Consider the following 19,597-nt stretch of genomic DNA (forward strand, 5'->3'; position numbering starts at 1 on the left):
ACAGAACACGGGAGGCAGCAGGGCCGCTGTCACAGGGAAATACTGGATGATCAATCACATCGACAACATGCGGGGGCGGGAGCCAATCAGAAATAAGTATCTGTCAGAGAGGGGACAGGACTAACAATAGTTCTTATTATTACTATTATATCCCTATAATACACAAGGTAGGCATAATACACATAAATATAAATATAAATATATTTATATATATATATATATATATATATATATATACATTGGGACATGGCTCCCAACTTTCCCACCATGGGCCAGAGCTGTTAAATGAGGACTGTCCCGCCTACATCGCGACACTTGGGTGGAATGCCATATTTCACAGCACTCCTGTCCGACCGCTTTGTCCAGTGGGTTGGAGAGCTGGATGGTATGTAGAGGAGAGGAAAGTTACAGTGTTGGCAATGAATGGTTGTTAGGAGGGAAGGGGCACACCCTTGGGGTGACCACACCCTCATCCCAACATGACCATGTACCCCCTTTTTTATGTGGCCACGCCCCATCCCGATTTCTGGCACAAAAGTTTGGAGCTATGGTTACTTACAAATAGTTGGTCAGTAAGATACTAGTATATAAGAGAGATGTTAATCAGTCACTTACAGATTGTCATTTAATCAGTCAGTATTGGAACTAATCACTTGTAGCCGGTCAGCCATTATTATTATTATTATCATTTATTTGTTAGGCGCTACAAGGTATCCGCAGGGCCGCACACAGTACTAACAGTAGACTATACAGGGTGAAACCATACAGAACAATGAACAAAAAGTACCAATACTTCAGAAACTCCGGCCAGTCATATGCAGTAAAGACGGAGCGGAAGAACAGGTATGGAGACAGGAGGGGAGGGGGCCCTGCTCATACGAGCTTACATCCTAAGGGAGGGTAAACAGACCAGGCACAAGAGGAGCCAGTTGAGGCAAGAGGAGAGAAGGGAGGACGAGCAAAGGGAGGAGATGGGGGTTAAGTAGATGGTTGGTAGGCTTTGAGGAAGAGGTGAGTTTTGAGTGCACGTTTGAAGGAGCACAGAGTAGGAGAGAGACGGATGGAACGAGGGAGGTCGCTCCAGAGAAGGGGGCTGCACGGTCTTGGATTCTGGAGTGGGAAGAGGTGATAAGGGTAGAGGAGAGGTGGCGGTCGTTGGCCGAGCGCAGGGAGCGGGCAGAAGTGTGAATGGAGAGGAGGTTAGAGTTATAAGGAGCAGTAGAGTTGGATAGAGCCTTGTAAGTGGTGGTGAGGAGTTTGAAAAGGATTCTGTAGGGGAAGGGGAGGCAGAGGAGGAGCGGCGTGAGAGGAAGATGAGTCTTGCGGCCGCATTGAGTATAGAGCGGAGGGGGGAGAGACGGGAGTGGGGGAGGCCAGTAAGGAGGAGGTTACAATAATCAAGGCGGGAGATGATGAGTGCGTGGATGATAGTTTTGGTGGCATCCTGAGAGAAAAGGACGGATGCGGGCGATGTTGCGTAGTTGGAGGCGACAGGCTTGGGCAAGGGAATGAATGTGGGGGGCAAAAGAGAAAGAGGAGTCGAGGGTGACACCCAGACAGCGAAGTTGGGTGACAGAGGAGATGGTGTTGTTGACGACAATAGAGAGGTCATCGTGGGATGGGAGTCTGGGCGGAGGAAAGACAATGAGTTCAGTTTTAGAGATATTGATTTTGAGAAAGCGCTCGGACATCCAGGAGGAGATGGCGGAGAGGCAGTCGGATCCCCGAGCGAGGAGTTTGGAGGAAAGATCAGGAGAGGAGATATAGAGTTGAATGTCGTCAGCATAAAGGTGATACTGAAGACCGAAGGAGGAGATGAGAGCACCAAGGGAGGAAGTGTAGAGCGAAAAGAGTAGAGGGCCAAGAACAGAGCCCTGCGGGACTTCTACGGTGAGAGGGTAGGGGGAGGAGGAAGAAACAGACGTGGATACAGAGAAGGAGCGATTAGCGAGGTATGAGGCGAACCAGGCATGGACAGAACCAGAGAGGCCGAGAGAGAGGAGTTTGCAGCAGAAGGTGGTGGTCCATGGTGTCAAAGGCTGCAGAGAGGTCAAGGAGGATGAGTACGGAGAAGTGACCCTTGGATTTGGCTGATAAGAGATCATTAGTAACCTTGGCCAGGGCAGTTTCGGTAGAATGGAGGGGGCGGTAGCCAGATTGGAGGGTCAAGGAGGGAATTGTCCGCGAGGTGGCTGGTTAGGCGGCTGCAGACAATCCGCTCAAGTAATTTGGAGGCATAGGGAAGAAGAGAGATAGGGCGATAATTAGCAAGAGAGGTGGGGTCAAGATTGGGTTTTTTGAGGATAGGAGAGATAAGAGTGTGTTTAAAAGAGGAGAGTACTACACCAGAGGAGAGTGATAGGTTGAAAATGTGTGCTAGGTAAGAGCAGGCCATTGGAGAGAGAGAGCGAAGGAGGTGGGAGGGGATGGGATCGAGAGGGCAGGTAGAGGGTGGAGAGGATAGAATAAGGGAGCGAACTTCTTCACCGGTTGTAGGGCTGAAGGAGCACCAGAGTTGGTTGATGGGGGGAGGTGAAGCGATGAGGGTGGCGGGAGAAGGGGAGGAGGAGATGTTCAGTCTGATGGCCTCAGTTTTGGAAGAGAAGAAAGTGGCGAAGTCAGAAGTGGAGAGGGAAGGCGGGACAGAGGGGGAGGGGGGAGAGGAGGGAGCTGAACGTGGCAAAGAGGCGGTGGGGATTGGAGGACTGAGAAGAAATGAGGGACTTAAAGAAGGATTGTTTAGCGAGGGAGAGGGCAGAGGAGAAAGAAGAGAGTATGAATTTAAAGTGGAGGAAGTCAGCCAGGGAGCGAGATTTCCTCCAGAGGCGTTCAGCAGTGCGAGAGCATCTTTGGAGGAAGCGGGTGAGTTTTGAGTGCCAGGGTTGGGGAATAATGCGGCGTCGGCAGATAGAAGAGGCCGGGGCAACAGCGTCCAGGGCAGTGGTGAGGGAGTGATTATAGAGAGAGGAGGCCTGGTTGGGACAAGCCAGGGAGGGAAGGGGTGAAAGGAGAGTTTTGAGAGAGGAGGAGAAGGAGGTGGGGTCAATAGCATCCAGGTTACGTCTAGTGAGGGTGGCTTTGGGCAAGGCAGGGGAGGAGGACAGAGTGAAGGAGAGGAGGTGGTGGTCAGATAGTGGGAAGGGAGAGTTGGAGAAGTCAGAGAGATCACAGAGATGAGAGAAGACAAGGTCAAGGGAGTGACCAAGACAGTGGGTGGGGGAAGAAGTCCACTGAGTAAGGCCTAGGGAGGAGGAAAGGGCGAGAAGTTTAATGGTGGCGGGGTCAGAACAGTTGTCAATAGGGATATTAAAGTCGCCAAGTATGATGGAGGGAAGGTCAGAGGAAAGGTAGTGGGGGAGCCAGGCAGCGAAGTTGTCAAGGAAAAGGGAGGAGGGGCCTGGGGGACGGTAGATGACGGAGACACGGAGGTGGATGGGGGAGAAGAGACGGATGGAGTGTACTTCAAAGGAGGAGAAGGAGAGGGAAGGTAAAGTAGGAATGACACGAAAAGTGCAGTTAGGGGATAGGAGGAGGCCCACTCCGCCTCCTGGACGCTCGTCTGGTCTGTTAGCCAGAGTGGGCCAGAGTGGTCGAGTTAGATATGGGCTGACAAAGCAGAGTAAGTCAAGAACCAAGGAAGGACTGCAGAGAACAATGAAGTGGAGCAGGAACAAACGGCAGTGGCAAACACAGTTTAAAGTGCCGTAAAGATAAAATAAAATGGAGATAAATTAATTAAAGTGCAAATACAATAGCCATGTGAGTCTTAGTGGTCTATTAACCAGTCAGTCACTTGGCATAAGGCAGTCCATCGCCAATGTTACCAGTCCGAGTAACAGGAGAGTGAAGATAGGAAGGGATATAGGAGGAGAGTTAAGGCTAAGAGACATGTTACCACATGTTACCAGCCCGAGTAACAGGAGAGACAGGGATAGTCCGTAGGAGCAGGAACACGTCCTCCATCAGTGATTCATAAGGCTGAGCAGGTTCTCCTTCTGGATGGGCATTCATCTGTCTGAGGACAAGGCCAGGGCAATACTGAGCCCCATTATGCGATTTGTTGTGGATATCATAATATGTTATATGACTGAAATAATGACGTTATATCTGCCGGGTGAATCCTCTCAGACAAAATCAATGACTAGTTGCCAGACCAAATAATCTATTACAAATAGCAAAGGGAAGAAGCATGCAGATCAAACTTTGGGTGCCACCACAGTTGCGATAAGGCCTCTAGGTGAACCCACATGGCAACTCATGATCATACAAAGAGTCCTATTTGTTTCTGCTGTCACCAGTCTTGCTTTTCCTTTAGTAAACTCCCAACAGGAGGTAATCATCTGCGTGATGGAGTTCCTTGGAGCATATGCACCTAGCACGGTCAATGAAATTGCAGCTTAGATTTTAAGAAATTTACCAGGAGTGCAGCCTAAACCCATTTCACAAATAAGAGGGGCCACTAGGCAAGGATGAGTGAAAGTCACATGAGAGTGCATTATACATAGGTCATGTGACTGTATACTGAGCTAGTGAGGCTTTACTATTCTTATAAAGTAGAAAGTGCAAATATTTTAAGCATAGCTATACAAAACATGGAGACATTTCGTGCAAGCGCAAAATAAAACATTGGCCATAGATGGGAAGAGCTTTAACTTCTCTGACAAGTGAGATTTTAGTCGCCTCGAATGTTGAGAAACTGGAGGATGGAGTGAGATAGAGATTCCCAATAACCTCTTCTGCCTTCTGATTGTATCAGTGCTGGTGGCAGGCTGTCTGTGGGACTTTCCTTTCTAATTCTTTATTACTCCCATACTATAATGTCCTATCCTATTCAGCATCTGCTCCACCTTCACTATCCCTTCTTACGGACCTTGGTGAGTGGCTGTGCACTGGCTAAGTCTAGTTGCTCACCCCTATTGGGCCGCTATATACGAATATCCCTCATCAAAAGGGGATTGAGGTCATTAGTACGGACCTTGCAACAGAGTGTGGGAGGTTTATCACAGATGTCATCACTTTTATTTTGGCACGTAACTATTTTTTGTTTGACCACAGCTACTACCAACAGGTGATGGGAACGGCTATGGGGACACTATTCGCCCGAGCTACGCCAACTTATTTGTGTGCGACTTTGAGCCGACCTATGTGTGGAGCGGCAAACTTGGGGTGGTTTTAGCCTTCTATGGTCATTACATGGATGATTTGTCTATTATTTCGAGAGGTGGTGAGTCATCACTAAAACATAAAATTCCCTCACAAAGTTCACAAGGCCTCCATGGAATTTCTACCACAAGCAAGTTCATTCTAATAAATACTTGCACTTTTGCATTCATTATTTTAAATTGAAAAGTAACATACCGAAGGGACAATTTAAACGTTTACAGCGCAACTCTTCCACAGAGACATTGTTCCTTGATCAGGCCAATGAGATGTTGAAGAATATTTTAGATGGAGGGTATTCATATAAATTGGTCAAACAAGCACTAGATGAAGTGAATCTGATGGGCATATGTGTACTCTTGGATCCAAAAATAGAAAATAAAAACACTAATGAAATTATGGATAAGATTGAAAAAGATGCAGATAATAGATTCAAATGGGCTTTTATTTCCAAATACAATAGATTATCATGTTAAAATGAATGTGCATGTCCTATGATGCAGATCCAAGAAAAAATGTGAGTGAAATGAGGCATGTAGTAAGGCAAAATGGACTTTCCTCTAAATTAACTTAAAATGTTGTGTTCTTGATGGTAATTTTATTGAGTCCCCTAAAATCAATACAGGATCGCAGGCTTCCATCTTTTTTAGAAACAAAGAAAAACCTGCTCCAGCAGGTGACTTGGATTGACTCAGGTTTTCCTCAATTTATGCTTCTATGGCCTTATTTTCAGAAGCCAATGCATAATGTCTCCCTTTATGCAGTCTGCTCCCTGGAACTAAATCAATGGCACAGTCATAGATTTGGTGTATGGGCAGCGTATCAGCTGCTTCTTTGGATGGGTAAAAACAGACCAGAGGCAGAACAATTAGAACACCAACGAATGATTTCGCCCAGTCAACAAGAGGATTATGATTATATAACCACGGATGACCTAAAATGAGAATAACCTTGGGGCAATTGATTAGGAATAGCGACTGTCAGGATTCACTAGGATGAGTGGGATCCTTTTGTTCTGCCTGGGATTGATGGTACTTCACCCAGAGGTGTGGAATCTAACAGAGTGGAAGGTTCTCACCAGAGGTTCCTGCAAGGGAATTTGGGCTTGGCAGCTTCAACCCTGCAGGTCGTGGCCCTCTAGGGGAGTTCCCAGTGAGCGGTGATAGAGAACCTAGTACAGAGAAGAATGTAGGCACTTGATAGCCACAAATGAGTAGGATTACTGAGTGATGCTCAGTGATACTCCACACAGAGATAGTAGGTGATTTTCAGCAGCACACTTGGAGAGATGATATCATCATCATCATGACCATTTATTTATATAGCGCCACTAATTCTGCAGCGCTGTACAGAGAACTCACTCACATCAGTCCCTGCCCCATTGGGGCTTACAGTCTAAATTCCCTAACCCACACACATACACAGACTAGGGTCAATTTTGTTAGCAGCCAATTAACCTACCAGTATGTTTTTGGAGTGTGGGAGGAAACCGGAGCACCCGGAGGAAACCCATGCAAACACGGGGAGAACATACAAACTCCACACAGATAAGGCCATGGTCGGGAATTGAACTCATGACCCCAGTGCTGTAAGGCGTAAGTGCTAACCAATACACCACCGTGCTGCCCCACAGCGATGATCTGCAGTAGTTACCACTAATGAGTGGAGCAGGCAATAGGTGATTGCAGCAATACACTTGGAGAGATAGTAGCAATGATCTGCAGTAGTTATCACTAATGAGTGGAGCAGGTAATAGGTGAGTTGCAGCAGCACACTTGGAGAGATGATAGCGATGATCTGCAGTAGTTATCACTAATGAGTGGAGCAGGTAATAGGTGATTGCAGCAGCACACTTGGAGAGATGATAGCGATGATCTGCAGTAGTTACCGCTAACGAGTGGAGCAGGTAATAGGTGATTGCAGCAGCAGAGTGCATGAGCTGCTTCCAGGCCAAGAGTCTGACGAGAAGAACCAGCACTGAGAGGTGCTGGGAGGAGCCTTATAAATGAGAGGTAACCAATGTATGAGCGGGACAGGTGAATACAGGTGAGATGATTACCTGCGCATGTGCAGAGCTGATTGCTGGCCTGACAGCCAGGGAAGAAGCAGGTAATGAGGAATAAATGATATTCAGGTTATCGGGTGGCAGCCGTGGTTGAGTGGCGTGTGATGTACCTCCACCTTTAAAGGTGGTCACCGAACACCTAGTACCAGGTTTCTTGGAAAATTTAGAATGATATTTCTGCAATAATAACGATGCTTTGACGTCAGAGAAACGCACCCAAGAACGCTCCTCAGGACCGAAGCCCTTCCAGTCCACGAGATATTTGATACCGTCCTTATACTTCTTGGGAGTCCAGAATCTGTTTGATCTCCAATTCATCAGATTGCTGAAGCTCGGGAAGGCGAGACAGAGTCACATGAGATGAGAAGCGATTGATGACGAGAGGTCTTAATAGAGAAATGTGGAAAGCATTAGAAATGCGAAGAGCAGAGGGTAGCTGAAGGGATTGATGGTACTTCACCCAGAGGTGCGGAATCTAACAGAGTGGAAGGTTTTTACCAGAGGTTCCCGCAAAGGAATTTGGGCTTGGCAGCTTCCACCCTGCAGGTCACAGCCCTCTAGGGGAGTTCCCAGTGAGCGGTGATAAAGAACCTAGTACAGAGAAGAATGTAGGCACTAGATAGATGCTCAGTGATAGTCCACACAGAGATAGTAGGTGATTTGTAGTAGCACACTTGGAGAGATGATAGCGATGATCTGCAGTAGTTACCGCTAACGAGTGGAGCAGGTAATAGGTGATTGCAGCAGCAGAGTGCATGAGCTGCTTCCAGGCCAAGAGTCTGACGAGAAGAACCAGCACTGAGAGGTGCTGGGAGGAGCCTTATAAATGAGAGGTAACCAATGGATGAGCGGACAGGTGAATACATGTGAGATGATTACCTGCACATGTGCAGAGCTGATTCCTGGCCTGACAGCCAGGAAACAAGCAGGGAATGAGGAATGAATGATATTCTGGTTACCGGGTAGCAGCCGTGGATAAGCGGCATGTGACAGGGACAACTGTTTCGAATGCAGACTCGTAAAGGTGGAGTCTTGTCCAGAAACCTTCCGCCTACTAGGGGATTACCATCTAGACCACAAGCTGTAATAACCAAATTTATTTTGAGGAAGGAAATTTTAAGGGCTTTAGCTAGCCCAATGTCCAAAAGATTTCCTACTACGTCACTATCCAGGAAGGCAGAGACATCCGAAACTTGATAACCAAAACATAAACAAACAGGAACTAGTAGAGTTTCTGAAAGAGACTCGTTGTACGTCTAAGTGGACCTCTTCCAAATCCACTAGGCTTGGTCTTTTCCCAGGTTAATGATGAGATGCGTGCCATATAACCCTTGCATTCCCAGTATAAACAAAGACCCTATGAGCAAGCAAGGAAGGTCTAAGGCCTCCCTGCCATTTAAACTATTGAGGACCAATCCTCCCAGGAAGCCCACTGAGGCAACAGCCAGGACAGAAGAAAAGAACAGCGTCATGCCTGCTAGCAACAGCCGGGACAGAAGAGGCAGTGTAAGCGTCCCAGCTGTTAACATTTTCAATACCTCTTTATTGTACCACGTTTGCTACCAAAGGGTAGCCAGTCCTTCTCTTCGGCTTGTACCAGTAGGGGTACACACTTGTAGGTAGCCCTTATACACACAAAAATATCAACAAACTACTACCTGTCCTCTCTAACTTTAGCTAGAGAAAGGAAAGGACACAAGGGAGAGGAGGATCTGAATTACATACTACCTGGGGGCATTTCTGATTTCCTGTCTCTACTTATGGAACTAACCCATTGTAATGGCTGGCAAGGAGGATGGAAGAGGAATAAGCATTTTCCTATCTGACGTTACTGGTCCCAACAAATGCTGACAACAATAAATGACAAGAAAACCAAGATATACCACATACTCTCCAAAGCTAAATTTCATCACTTTCTCAAATGAAATTTGACTTTGGAATATGGAGTCACTATTTAGTATCCTGGATAGGCCGCATCAATGTATATTCCTCAAATTAACCCAACACACCAGCATGCAATTCATTGGGGTCAGTAAATACAGAGTCAGACTGTGTGTGCTACAGGTCAGGGGATCCTGAACATGTGTCGTAGCCTGACATAGTGTGACTGGTAACCTGTAGAGTAGCATGACTGTAACATGTGTCATAGTCTGACTGTAATATGTAGTGTAGCATGACTGTAACATGTGTCATAGTCTGACTGGTAACATATAGTGTAGCATGACTGTAACATGTGTCATAGTCTGACTGGTAACATGTAGTGTAGCATTACTGTAACATGTGTCATAGTCTGACTGGTAACATATAGTGTAGCATGATTGTAACGTGTCATAGTCTGACTGGTAACATATAGTGTAGCATGACTGTGACATGTGTCATAGTCTGACTGGTAACATGTAGTGTAGCATTACTGTAACATGTGTCATAGTCTGACTGGTAACATATAGTGTAGCATGACTGTAACGTGTCATAGTCTGACTGTAACATGCAGTGTAGCATGACTGTAACATGTGTCATAGTCTGACTGCTAACATGTAGTGTTGCAAGACTGAATTATGTGTCATAGTCTGACTGTAACATGCAGTGTAGCATGACTGTAACCTGTGGCATAGTCTGACGGGTAACATGTAGCGTAGCATGACTGTATCATGTGTCATAGTCTGACTGTTAACATGTAGTGTTGCATGACTGTATCATGTGTCATAGTCTGACTGTAACATGCAGTGTAGCATGACTGTAACCTGTGGCATAGTCTGACGGGTAACATGTAGCGTAGCATGACTGTTTCACGTGTCATAGTCTGACTGTAACATGCAGTGTAGCATGACTGTAAAATGTGTCATAGTCTGACGGGTAACATGTGGCGTAGCATGACTGTATCATGTGTCATAGTCTGACTGTAACATGCAGTGTAGCATGACTGTAACATGTGTCATATTCTGACTGTAACATGCAGTGTAGCATGACTGTAACATGTGTCATAGTCTGACTGGTAACATGTAGTGTAGCATGACTGTAACATGTGTCAAAGTCTGACAGGTAACATGTAGTGTAGCATGACTGTAACATGTCATAGTCTGACTGTAACATGTAGTGTAGCATGACTGTAACCTGTCATAGTCTGACTGTAACATGTAGTGTAGCATTACTGTAACATGTCATAGTCTGATAGGCAACATGCTGTGTAGCATGACTGTAACATGTAGTGTAGCATTACTGTAACATGTCATAGTCTGATAGGCAACATGCAGTGTAGCATGACTGTAACATGTGTCACAGTGTGACTGTAACATGCAGTGTAGCATGACTGTAACATGTAGTGTAGCATGACTGTAACATGTGTCACAGTCTGACTGTAACATGCAGTGTAGCATGACTGTAACATGTGTCATAGTCTGACTGTAACATGTAGTGTAGCAGGACTGTAACATGTGTCATATTCTGACTGTAACATGTAGTGTAGCATGACTGTAACATGTAGTGTAGCATGACTGTAACATGTGTCATAGTCTGACAGGTAACAAGTGTGGTGTGATGCAGGTCACGTGAGTCTATACCCTGTAACCCGAGACATCACGTGATCACACAGGTTCTGCGCATGCGCTAAGCTTTAACTCTCACGTGATCTCTACGTCTCGCGGCACTGTCTCCTGGACAGATACCCGGAAGTATCTCTGTAACCGGACATTATCCGTCCCGGTGACCGGAGCCTCCTTATAGGGGTATATATCATCTCTGCCGGGAGACTGCTCAGCGCCTCCTCTGTATTCCCCAGCTCACCTGACAGGAGCCTGAGCCCAGGTGAGTGTCACCTGAGCCAAATACTGTGTATACTATGTCCCCCCCCCCTGTATACTGTGCCCCCTCCCTTTGTACTGTGTATACTGTGTCCCCCCCCTGTATACAGTGTGTCCCCCCCCTGTATACAGTGTGTCCCCCCCCTGTATACAGTGTGTCCCCCCCCTGTATACAGTGTGTCCCCCCCCCTGTATACAGTGTGTCCCCCCCTGTATACTGTGTCCCCCCCTGTATACTGTGCCCCCCTCCCTTTGTACTGTGTATACTGTGCCCCCCTCCCTTTGTACTGTGTATACTGTGCCTTCCCCCCCCCTGTGTCTCCTGTAAACTGTGTTTCTTCCCAGTAGTTCTTTTCCTTTATATTGCTATACTAAATGGTCAAAAGTTTGTGGACACTCGAGCAGTATATTAGTCTCCTCATTGATGCTTCTTCTCATTTTTCTTTGAAGGCGTTGAAGTGGACAGATTTCTCACAGCTATGAAATAGTATATAGGAAAAGGTAAAACAATTACTATAAGAAGCTACTAAACGTCCTATATTCTGACGAAGCAATGTGAAAATGCTAGATGTGAGGTAACGCACCCCCTGCAAGGCTTCAGTCTCATAGTAATAAAAGCCTCCTCTCTAGAACCATGAGAAGAGTTGAGGGGAATTCAGGCTGTGCTCCTTGATGAAACATTCAAATCATTCTGTAGGCAGAAGAGCCATTTATGTGGCAGCCTGTGAGTCGCCTGCTGGGTGTTAGAACACCAGAAGTCAATGCCCTGCTATATGTCCTCCTGTGAGACCTAATCATCATCATCAGCTATTTATATAGCACCACTAATTCCACTGTGCTGTTCAGAAAGCTCACTAACTTCAGTCCCTGCCCCATTGGAGCTTGCACTCTTAAAACACACACACACACACACACACACGGGTCAATTTTTGATAGCAGCCAATTTATACTAGTATGTTTTTGGAGTGTGGGAGGAAACCCACGCATACTCCGGGAGAACATACAAACTCCACACGGACAATGTAGGGAGTCAAATTGTTTTCGCTGAAGGCCCCTCTGCTTTTGGAGATAATTATTTACATGTTAATAAAAGTGGTCGTGCAGATTTAAATAATCTTATATAATGTTGCTTTCTAGATGTTTTGCCAACAGTGAGAAAGGAATGAGAGGTTCCATGCAAAGACACCAGACATTCCTGTTACCACTCTGTCTACGAACAGGTAGGTTAGGTTACCTGGCGCGGTTTATTAGATGCCGATAGCGAGTTGTTACTCTGTTTATATTATGCTGATACTGGCTGCTTACACTCTGTTCTTTTACGTAGCAGGTTACACATGGGCTGGATTGTCATTATGAATCGAATGAACTCTCCTGGAAACTCCACATCACAGCGCAGACGTCTGGTATTCGGGATACTGATCTTGCTGCTGGTGGATGTGATCTGGGTTGCTTCTTCCGAGTTGACTTCAGTGAGTAGCAAAACTAAATCCCTGTGTCGGCAGCATCTTTTTTTGTGCCAGATATACAACTATCAGCCACAACATTAAAACAACCTGTCTAATATTGTATAGGTCCCCCTCATGCCACCAAAACAGCTCTAACCCATAGTGGCATGGACTCCACAAGACATCTGAAGGTGTCTTGTAGTATCTTGCATGTTGGCAGCACATCCTTTCAGTCCTGTAAGTTGTAAGGTGGGGCTTCCATGGCTCGGACTTGTTTTTCCAGTACATCCCACGGATGCTTATTCAGATTGAGATCTGGGGAATTTGGGGGCCAAGTCAACATTTTGAACTGTCATGTTCCTCAAACCATTCCTGAACAAGTCTTGCAGTGTGTCAGGGTGCATTATCCTGCTGAAAGAGGCAACTGCCATCAGGGAATATCGTTGCCATGAAGGGGTGTACTTTGGTCTACAACAATGTTTAGGTAGGTGGTACATGTCAAAGTAACATCCACATGAATGTCAGGAACCAAGGCTTCCCAGCAGATCATGCACATGCACACGGCCGTCCACATGATGTAAAAGAAAATGTGATTCATCAGACCAGGCCACCTTCTTTCATTGCTCCATGGTCCAGTTCTGGCACTCATCTGCCCATTGTAGGCACTTTCAGTGGTGGACAGGGGACAGCATGGGCACTCTGACGGGTCTGTGGCTACGTAACCCCGTACGCAGCAAGCTGCGATGCTCTGTGTGTTCTGACACCTTTCTATCATATTGTAAAAGTAAGGACAGGGAAAGAGGGAGTGGTCACACCAATTGTTTAGGGAGTGATTATACCCTTCTAATATGGAAAGTAGTATTTGGATGATTATATCCTTAATATCCTTAGTATCTTATTTTAAAGGGGTGTCCCTAACTATTTAGAATTATTCAAACAAGTGGAGTGCTTAGTGCATCTTATCAAACCAATTTTCTTTTCTCTCTCCTTTTCATACCTTTCTATCATAACCAGCATTAACTTTTCCAGAAATTTGTGCTACAGTAGCTCCTCTGTGGAATTGGACCTGACAGGCGCCTTCACTCCCCATGTGCATCAATGAGCCTGTCGCTGGTTCACTGATCTCCTTGGACCACTTTTGGTAGGTTCTTGTCATTGAGTTAGGGTCAGAAGACTGCCCGTACAGCCGGCTCACGTGATATTACCTCCCGAGAGGCGCGGAGTCTAACGGTGAGGGAGGTTCGCCAGGGACTTCCGCAAGAGAGTTTGGAGTTAGCTGCTCCCAGACCGCAGGTCGCGGCCCTCTTAGTTAGGTGATTAGCGAGGCTGTATTGAGAACCAAGATAATAACTGAAGATGCCAAGGATGAGAAGTAGCTCAATGACAGAGACTAAGAGGCCGCTTCCCAGGGCAGCGGTAGAGCCAATGTACAGAGTAAGGAACAGCAGGTTATACTGGAGACTGGTAGCGATGATCTGCGGATAGATATGCTGGAGTTTAAGGGAACAGGTAGCAATAATCTGAGAAAGACGGATGGAGCGAGGGAGGTCGTTCCAGTGAAGGGGGGCAGCACGGGAGAAATCTTGGATTCTGGAGTGGGAAGAGGTGATTAGAGGAGAGGCGACGGTCATTGGCCGAGTGCAGGGAGCGGGCAGGGGTGTGAATGGTGAGGTGGTTAGAGATATAAGGGGGCAGTAGACTGGGAGAGAGCCTTGTAAGTGACGGTCAGGAGTTTGAAAAGGATTCTGTAAGGAATGGGGAGCCAGTGTAGGGCAAGGCAGACGACTAGCGGCGAAAAAGGAAGATGAGTCTTGCAGCGGGTTTGAAAAAGTGGAGATGTTGCCTATAGCAATCATTCAGATTCTAGTTACAATTTATTTAGTACATTCTACAAAATGATAACTAGAATCCGATTGGTTGCTAATCGGATTCTAGTTATCATTTTGTAGAATGTACTAAATAAATTGTAACTAGAATCTGATTGGTTGCTATAGCAACATCTCCACTTTTTCAAACCCGCAGTTTAGTAAATATACCCCCAGGTGTGTGCCAGCCCAGTTCAGACCAGCAAGTGAATGCAGAAAGAGGGAACCTGGTGCAGTGTGACCGTTCTAATGACTGCATACCGGGAACACCCCACAGGACCGGCTGTTTTGGAGATGCTGTGACCCAGCCGTCTAGACATCATGATTTGGCCCTTGTCAGAGTCACTCAGATCCTTACGTTGCCCATTTTTCCTGCTTACAACACATCAAGTTCAAGAACTGACTGTTCACTCGCAGCCTAATATATCCCACCCCTGACAGGTGCCGATGTAACCAGATAATCAATGTTATTCACTTCACTTGTCAGTAATTTTAATGTTGTGTCTGATTGGTATGTGTATATATATATTTTATTATATGGCAGCAATATGTATCACCCATGTACCCCCCCATCACTAAGTCTTCATTGCCTTGGCCAGGAAGCTTTATGTTTGGCACATAGAGCTCTCAGGCACTGTTTGCTATTAGAGCTGCACTTGTGCATGGATGGCCGCTTAACTCAGAGTGTATGTGACAGTCCGTGATGGCCGATGCCACGGAGAGACGGCTTTATGGATGGGGGAGACATGCTCGGTAGAACACACTTTCTGTGATGTGATGACCTGGTGAATATGCTACATGTATGATGTAGAGACTTACACTATACTCTTGAAAAATAGAAAGTGGGGGCAAATTGTCCTTGCACAGGTGTTAAATTAAGTTAATATTTTTTTTTAAACGTGGTGGTTTTATGACTTTTTTTTTTTTTTTTTTAATCTCCAGTTTTTTCTTTACTCCAAAATGATGTTCTGTTTTGTTTATAAAAAAAAAAGAAAGAAAAGAGTCAATTTACCACCATTTTATTATTTAGCTCCACTTTTCCAGAATACTGGCTGACTCTGGACCTGTCCGTACAGCAGACAGGTCCATATATGTTTCCTGCATATGTGATTATTTAAACTGCTTTAAATATATTTGTTTCATTCTACAAAGAGAATGCACCAATAGGTTTGGGGTCCCTCCTAGTTCTGTACTAGTGACGGCTGTCAGAATGCTGATCTTTGTTTGGGAGGGAGGGGGGGGGTACGGAGTTGCTGTGCTCTGTAGAATTTGTTATGTATTTACTATATAACTATATTTCTGCATTGTAGCCTCACGTGCATATTATTATACACAAATGTTTCTATTTCTTTTCCAGTACATATTCCAGGAGTTCAACAAACCATTTTTCAGCACATTCGCAAAAACCTCCATGTTTGTGTTGTATCTTCTGGGGTTTGCTGTGTGGCGGCCGTGGAGACAGCAGTGTAGTAAACGTCTGCGCGGGAGACGCACCACTCTTGTGAGTTTCTGTCTGTGGTTGGTTGGTGGGGAAAAGAATTGCTGGATGTTTATCCTGGTGCTGTGTCTCTTCCCTATAGATTAGCATTTGTATCATCCAGGGTTGTAGTCAGGTGAATTGGGCAGTGTTTTTTTTTCTTTTTTCTTTTCTTTTGCTTTTACCCTTTTTATTTTATTTTTTTCCAGCAAGGTTCATATAAAGTTGGGAAAGTCCTGGAATGGCCATTAATTAATTTATTGTCTTCTGCAGTCATTCGTTCCCTGTCTAACATCTGTGGCGTGAGATGGAATGAGTGATCTGGGGTATGAACACATTAAGTCCAAAGGTTAAATGAAGAAAAAGAAGATGTCCATCATGAGACATCATATTGACCTTTTCTTTTAAATTTTCCATGTCGTGGTGCTGAAAGCAAACACAGACCTCCTAAGATGAATAAATCACCCCTACCGTTCGCAAAAGCTTGAATGAGACTTTTTTTCATGAGCTTGTGTTCTCGTGTTACAAAGCTGGTGAGGTGTCGGTAGTCCCACCTTCTACTGCTGCTCGGGAAGAGGCTTTTGTGGTCAAAACCACTTGAAAGCTGTCATTGCTCTATTTTGCTATTCTTATAGATGACGTTTCCTGCGTCTGAAACACAGACAGTAAAGGTCTCTGGTAAGGGAATAAAGAAAGGTGTAGAGAACATTGTGTTTAGTGTAAGGGTTGCGTTTTTTAGCATCTGGAAAGAATCTGTAGTAAAAAGGTGATATGGGGGGGGGGGGGGGGGCGCAGTGTTGGTAATCTCACTATAATGTCTTCATGAAATCTCTTCTCTCACCTGATCTGTACCATCCAGGCCTCCTCACCTGGGCTTTTGACACTTTTCTCCACACCCTGTTCTTCAAGTGCAAGCTCTTGTGTGCAGTGTCCTCATTCCTTACCCCATGCATTATAATTGTTCTAGTGCCCTATATACTTTATTTGCTCTGTACAGCGCTGCAGGAGATGTTGGAATTATATAATCTATGATGCTCATCACAAAATACAACATGCCATTGCTTTCACTTGTATGTATTGCAATAGTTGTTATTGATACTGAATAAGTTCAATAATCCAGAAATCTCATACTGTACCCACATGGAGGAGCTATCGCCAAATACAAATTCCTGTTCATCTCTTCACCTTGTATCCGCACAGAGTTCAGAGTTAGGGCTAAATCCAGCTACAATGAAGTGATAACACTTTGCGCCTTCTAGCTGGATTTCCTCCTGATTCTGAATAAAGTGATCACTGTGCTAATAATGTGATGCCTCAGAACTGTAAAATTATTACACGTATTACTAATTATACAGTATTCTGCAAGCTATGTTTTACCTGCCTAATTACTTCATTGCCTTGGAAATCCCATTCGCTCAGTTGATGTGATGGTTCCTTATATCTGAATTTCCTTCTCAGTTTGCAGATGCTGAAGGTTATTTTGCTGCATGTTCTGCAGACAACACTCTGAACCATACCCTGGTAAGGACATAACTCAGTCTCTATCTCCCTGCCGTTCTGCAGTGTTTACTGTACAACACAGACCACTAGCACAAGTGTTGCTCTTTCTCCTACGGGGCTGTATGATATAGGCTATTATACAATGACTTCCTGCCAGCTCTTTGCTGTCACTATTCGTACAGGAAGTAGCGGATTGCTGGGGGCATCTCTGGGGTAGAGTCTACTCCACCGGTTGTTTCCAAACATTGGTCTTCAGTGCCTTGCTGGTCTGGAGCTAAGGTAACATCGCAGTTTCCCAGAGAGGGTGCAAAGGGCACTGGATGGTACTAGTAATGATGTGCAAAAGCCTCCAGGCAACAAGTGCACACAGAGGGCATTATAAAGTGAGCAACCCTGCTTTGTACAGGAGTCCCCATAAGCATCTCCAAATGGTTGTTGTAATTAGTAAATGGCAACAATCATACAAAATAATAAATGAAGAGAGACAGTCTGGTGTAATAATTTTATGACCAATAAGATAGATATATATTAGTGAATAAATGTTAGATGTTTTAATTCTTTTGGTGTAATATTGGTGTTTAAATTATGTGTATGGTCAGGAATTGGATGAGATTATATGCAGTGCTTCTATAGACACCTTCACCATCAGATAGAATAATATATAATCCTCCTCGCCATAAATCCTTGTCTGGACAAGTGAGCTTGTTGGGATTCTGAGGTTGTACTATGCGGCATTATTAGGTAATGAGACATATTCTGGTAAATCTGAATAGAAAGCATCTGACCTGTATTAGTTGGTAGCTCTGTGTTTTGCACCATGTACTATGGGAACAGCACCGGGAAAGGGGAGATAAGGGCCCTGTAACATAACGGGATATTCTGTCCTCACAACAACCGGTATAGAGGGAGAAGCTCTGAGTCAGCAGAACAGCTGGTAACTGTGATCCATTCATATCTCTAGTGCAGAAATCATGGAACAATTCGCTAAAATGCTGCTAATAAGTTAGTTTCCAGCCAGTCTGTGTTTACTGCACTACATAATATGAATAAAGGATAATCTACCTTTGTTGTCTCCATATTCCTTGTGTCTGCAGCCACGATTCCCCTTATTCCCCCGACTCCCTTTGTACCCCAAGTAACTCTGCCTTTCCTTATAGAGTGAACCTCTCTACGTTCCAGTAAAGTTTCATGACTTACAGAATGACAAAGTCCTGATGTCACCTTGTCAGAATAATGAGAAACAAAAGGGTAAGTTCTAACGAAAATGTAATATAACAATATATTTTGTAACGCCATTGTTTTATTTATGTCTGTCCGGCTCTGTGGTTTTATATACCCCGATCGACCGCAGCATTAAAACCACCTGCCTAATATAATGTAGGTCCCCCTCGTGCCACTAAAACGGCTCTGACCTGTCAAGGACTCCACAAGACCTCTGAAGTTGTCTTGTATCTAGCACCAAGATGTTGGCAGCAGATCCTTTAAGTCTTGTAAGTTGTGAGGTGGGGCCTCCATGGCTCGGACTTGTTTTTCCAGCTCATCCCACAGAGGATCAGTCGGTTTGAGATCTGGGGTATTTAGAGTCAACACTTTGAACTCTTTTGTCTTATTCCTCAAACGATTCCTGAACAATATTTGCACTGTGACAGGGCATATACTCCTATAAAACAGAGGCCACTGCCATCAGGGAATACCGCTGGCATGAGGGGCTGTACTTGGTCTGTAATGTTTAGGTAGGTGGTAAGTATCATAGTAGCATCCACATGAATGCCAGGACCTGGGGTTTCCCAACAGAGCATCGCACTGTCACACCGTCCTTCGTTACACTGTGTGTACTGACCCCTTTCTATTATATCCAGCAATTTGTGCTAAAGTAGCTCTTCTGTGGAATTGGACCAGACGGGCGCCTTCGCTCCCCGCCTACTACCTACTCTTATAATTCGGCTCAGTTACAGTTATGTGAGGGTTTTTTGAAGGCTGGAGAACAGGTCTTAATTTTTACATTTATTTTAGGCCAAGGCTCTCGCAATCAGGGAAAACCCCTTATCCTGAAAGCGGAAGTCTTGAGTGTTTTGGATAATGGATGCTGTACCTTTTGGTTGTGATTTCTCTCTAAGAGTAGAAGCAGCTCACATCAGTAGAGTAGCCTCACTATACCAGTAAGGTTACCAGCCGCATCCAGTCCTAGGGTGAGCAGTGTGTGCGCCCTTATTGCCTACACATGGAGGTTCCCTGTTTCCAGAGCCTCTCTGTGAGCACCCACATTGTGTTAAAGAAGCGCACTGTAG

The 19,597-nt window shown here is 45.2% G+C and overlaps 1 protein-coding gene across 4 annotated transcripts in view; it reads left to right on the forward strand.

Annotated features, from left to right (window-relative positions):
* Window positions 1-10,769: 10,769 nt before the first annotated feature.
* The window catches only part of SLC35F5 (solute carrier family 35 member F5), a 41,831-nt gene continuing 33,003 nt past the window's right edge, over window positions 10,770-19,597 (forward strand). The window contains exons 1-7 of one of the 4 annotated variants that reach the window (XM_075181261.1): window positions 10,770-11,026; window positions 11,473-11,523; window positions 12,160-12,242; window positions 12,347-12,491; window positions 15,690-15,833; window positions 17,268-17,330; window positions 18,467-18,557. In XM_075181261.1, coding sequence (XP_075037362.1) covers window positions 12,357-12,491; window positions 15,690-15,833; window positions 17,268-17,330; window positions 18,467-18,557 — 433 coding nt within the window. In that variant the 5' untranslated portion in view covers window positions 10,770-11,026; window positions 11,473-11,523; window positions 12,160-12,242; window positions 12,347-12,356. The remainder of the gene's footprint in view (window positions 11,027-11,472; window positions 11,524-12,159; window positions 12,243-12,346; window positions 12,492-15,689; window positions 15,834-17,267; window positions 17,331-18,466; window positions 18,558-19,597) is intronic. The other 3 variants (XM_075181259.1, XM_075181260.1, XM_075181258.1) reach the window with 3 other exon arrangements.

This window comes from Mixophyes fleayi, chromosome 7 (genome assembly GCF_038048845.1).
Source record: "Mixophyes fleayi isolate aMixFle1 chromosome 7, aMixFle1.hap1, whole genome shotgun sequence".
NCBI classification, from domain to species: Eukaryota; Metazoa; Chordata; class Amphibia; order Anura; family Limnodynastidae; genus Mixophyes; species Mixophyes fleayi.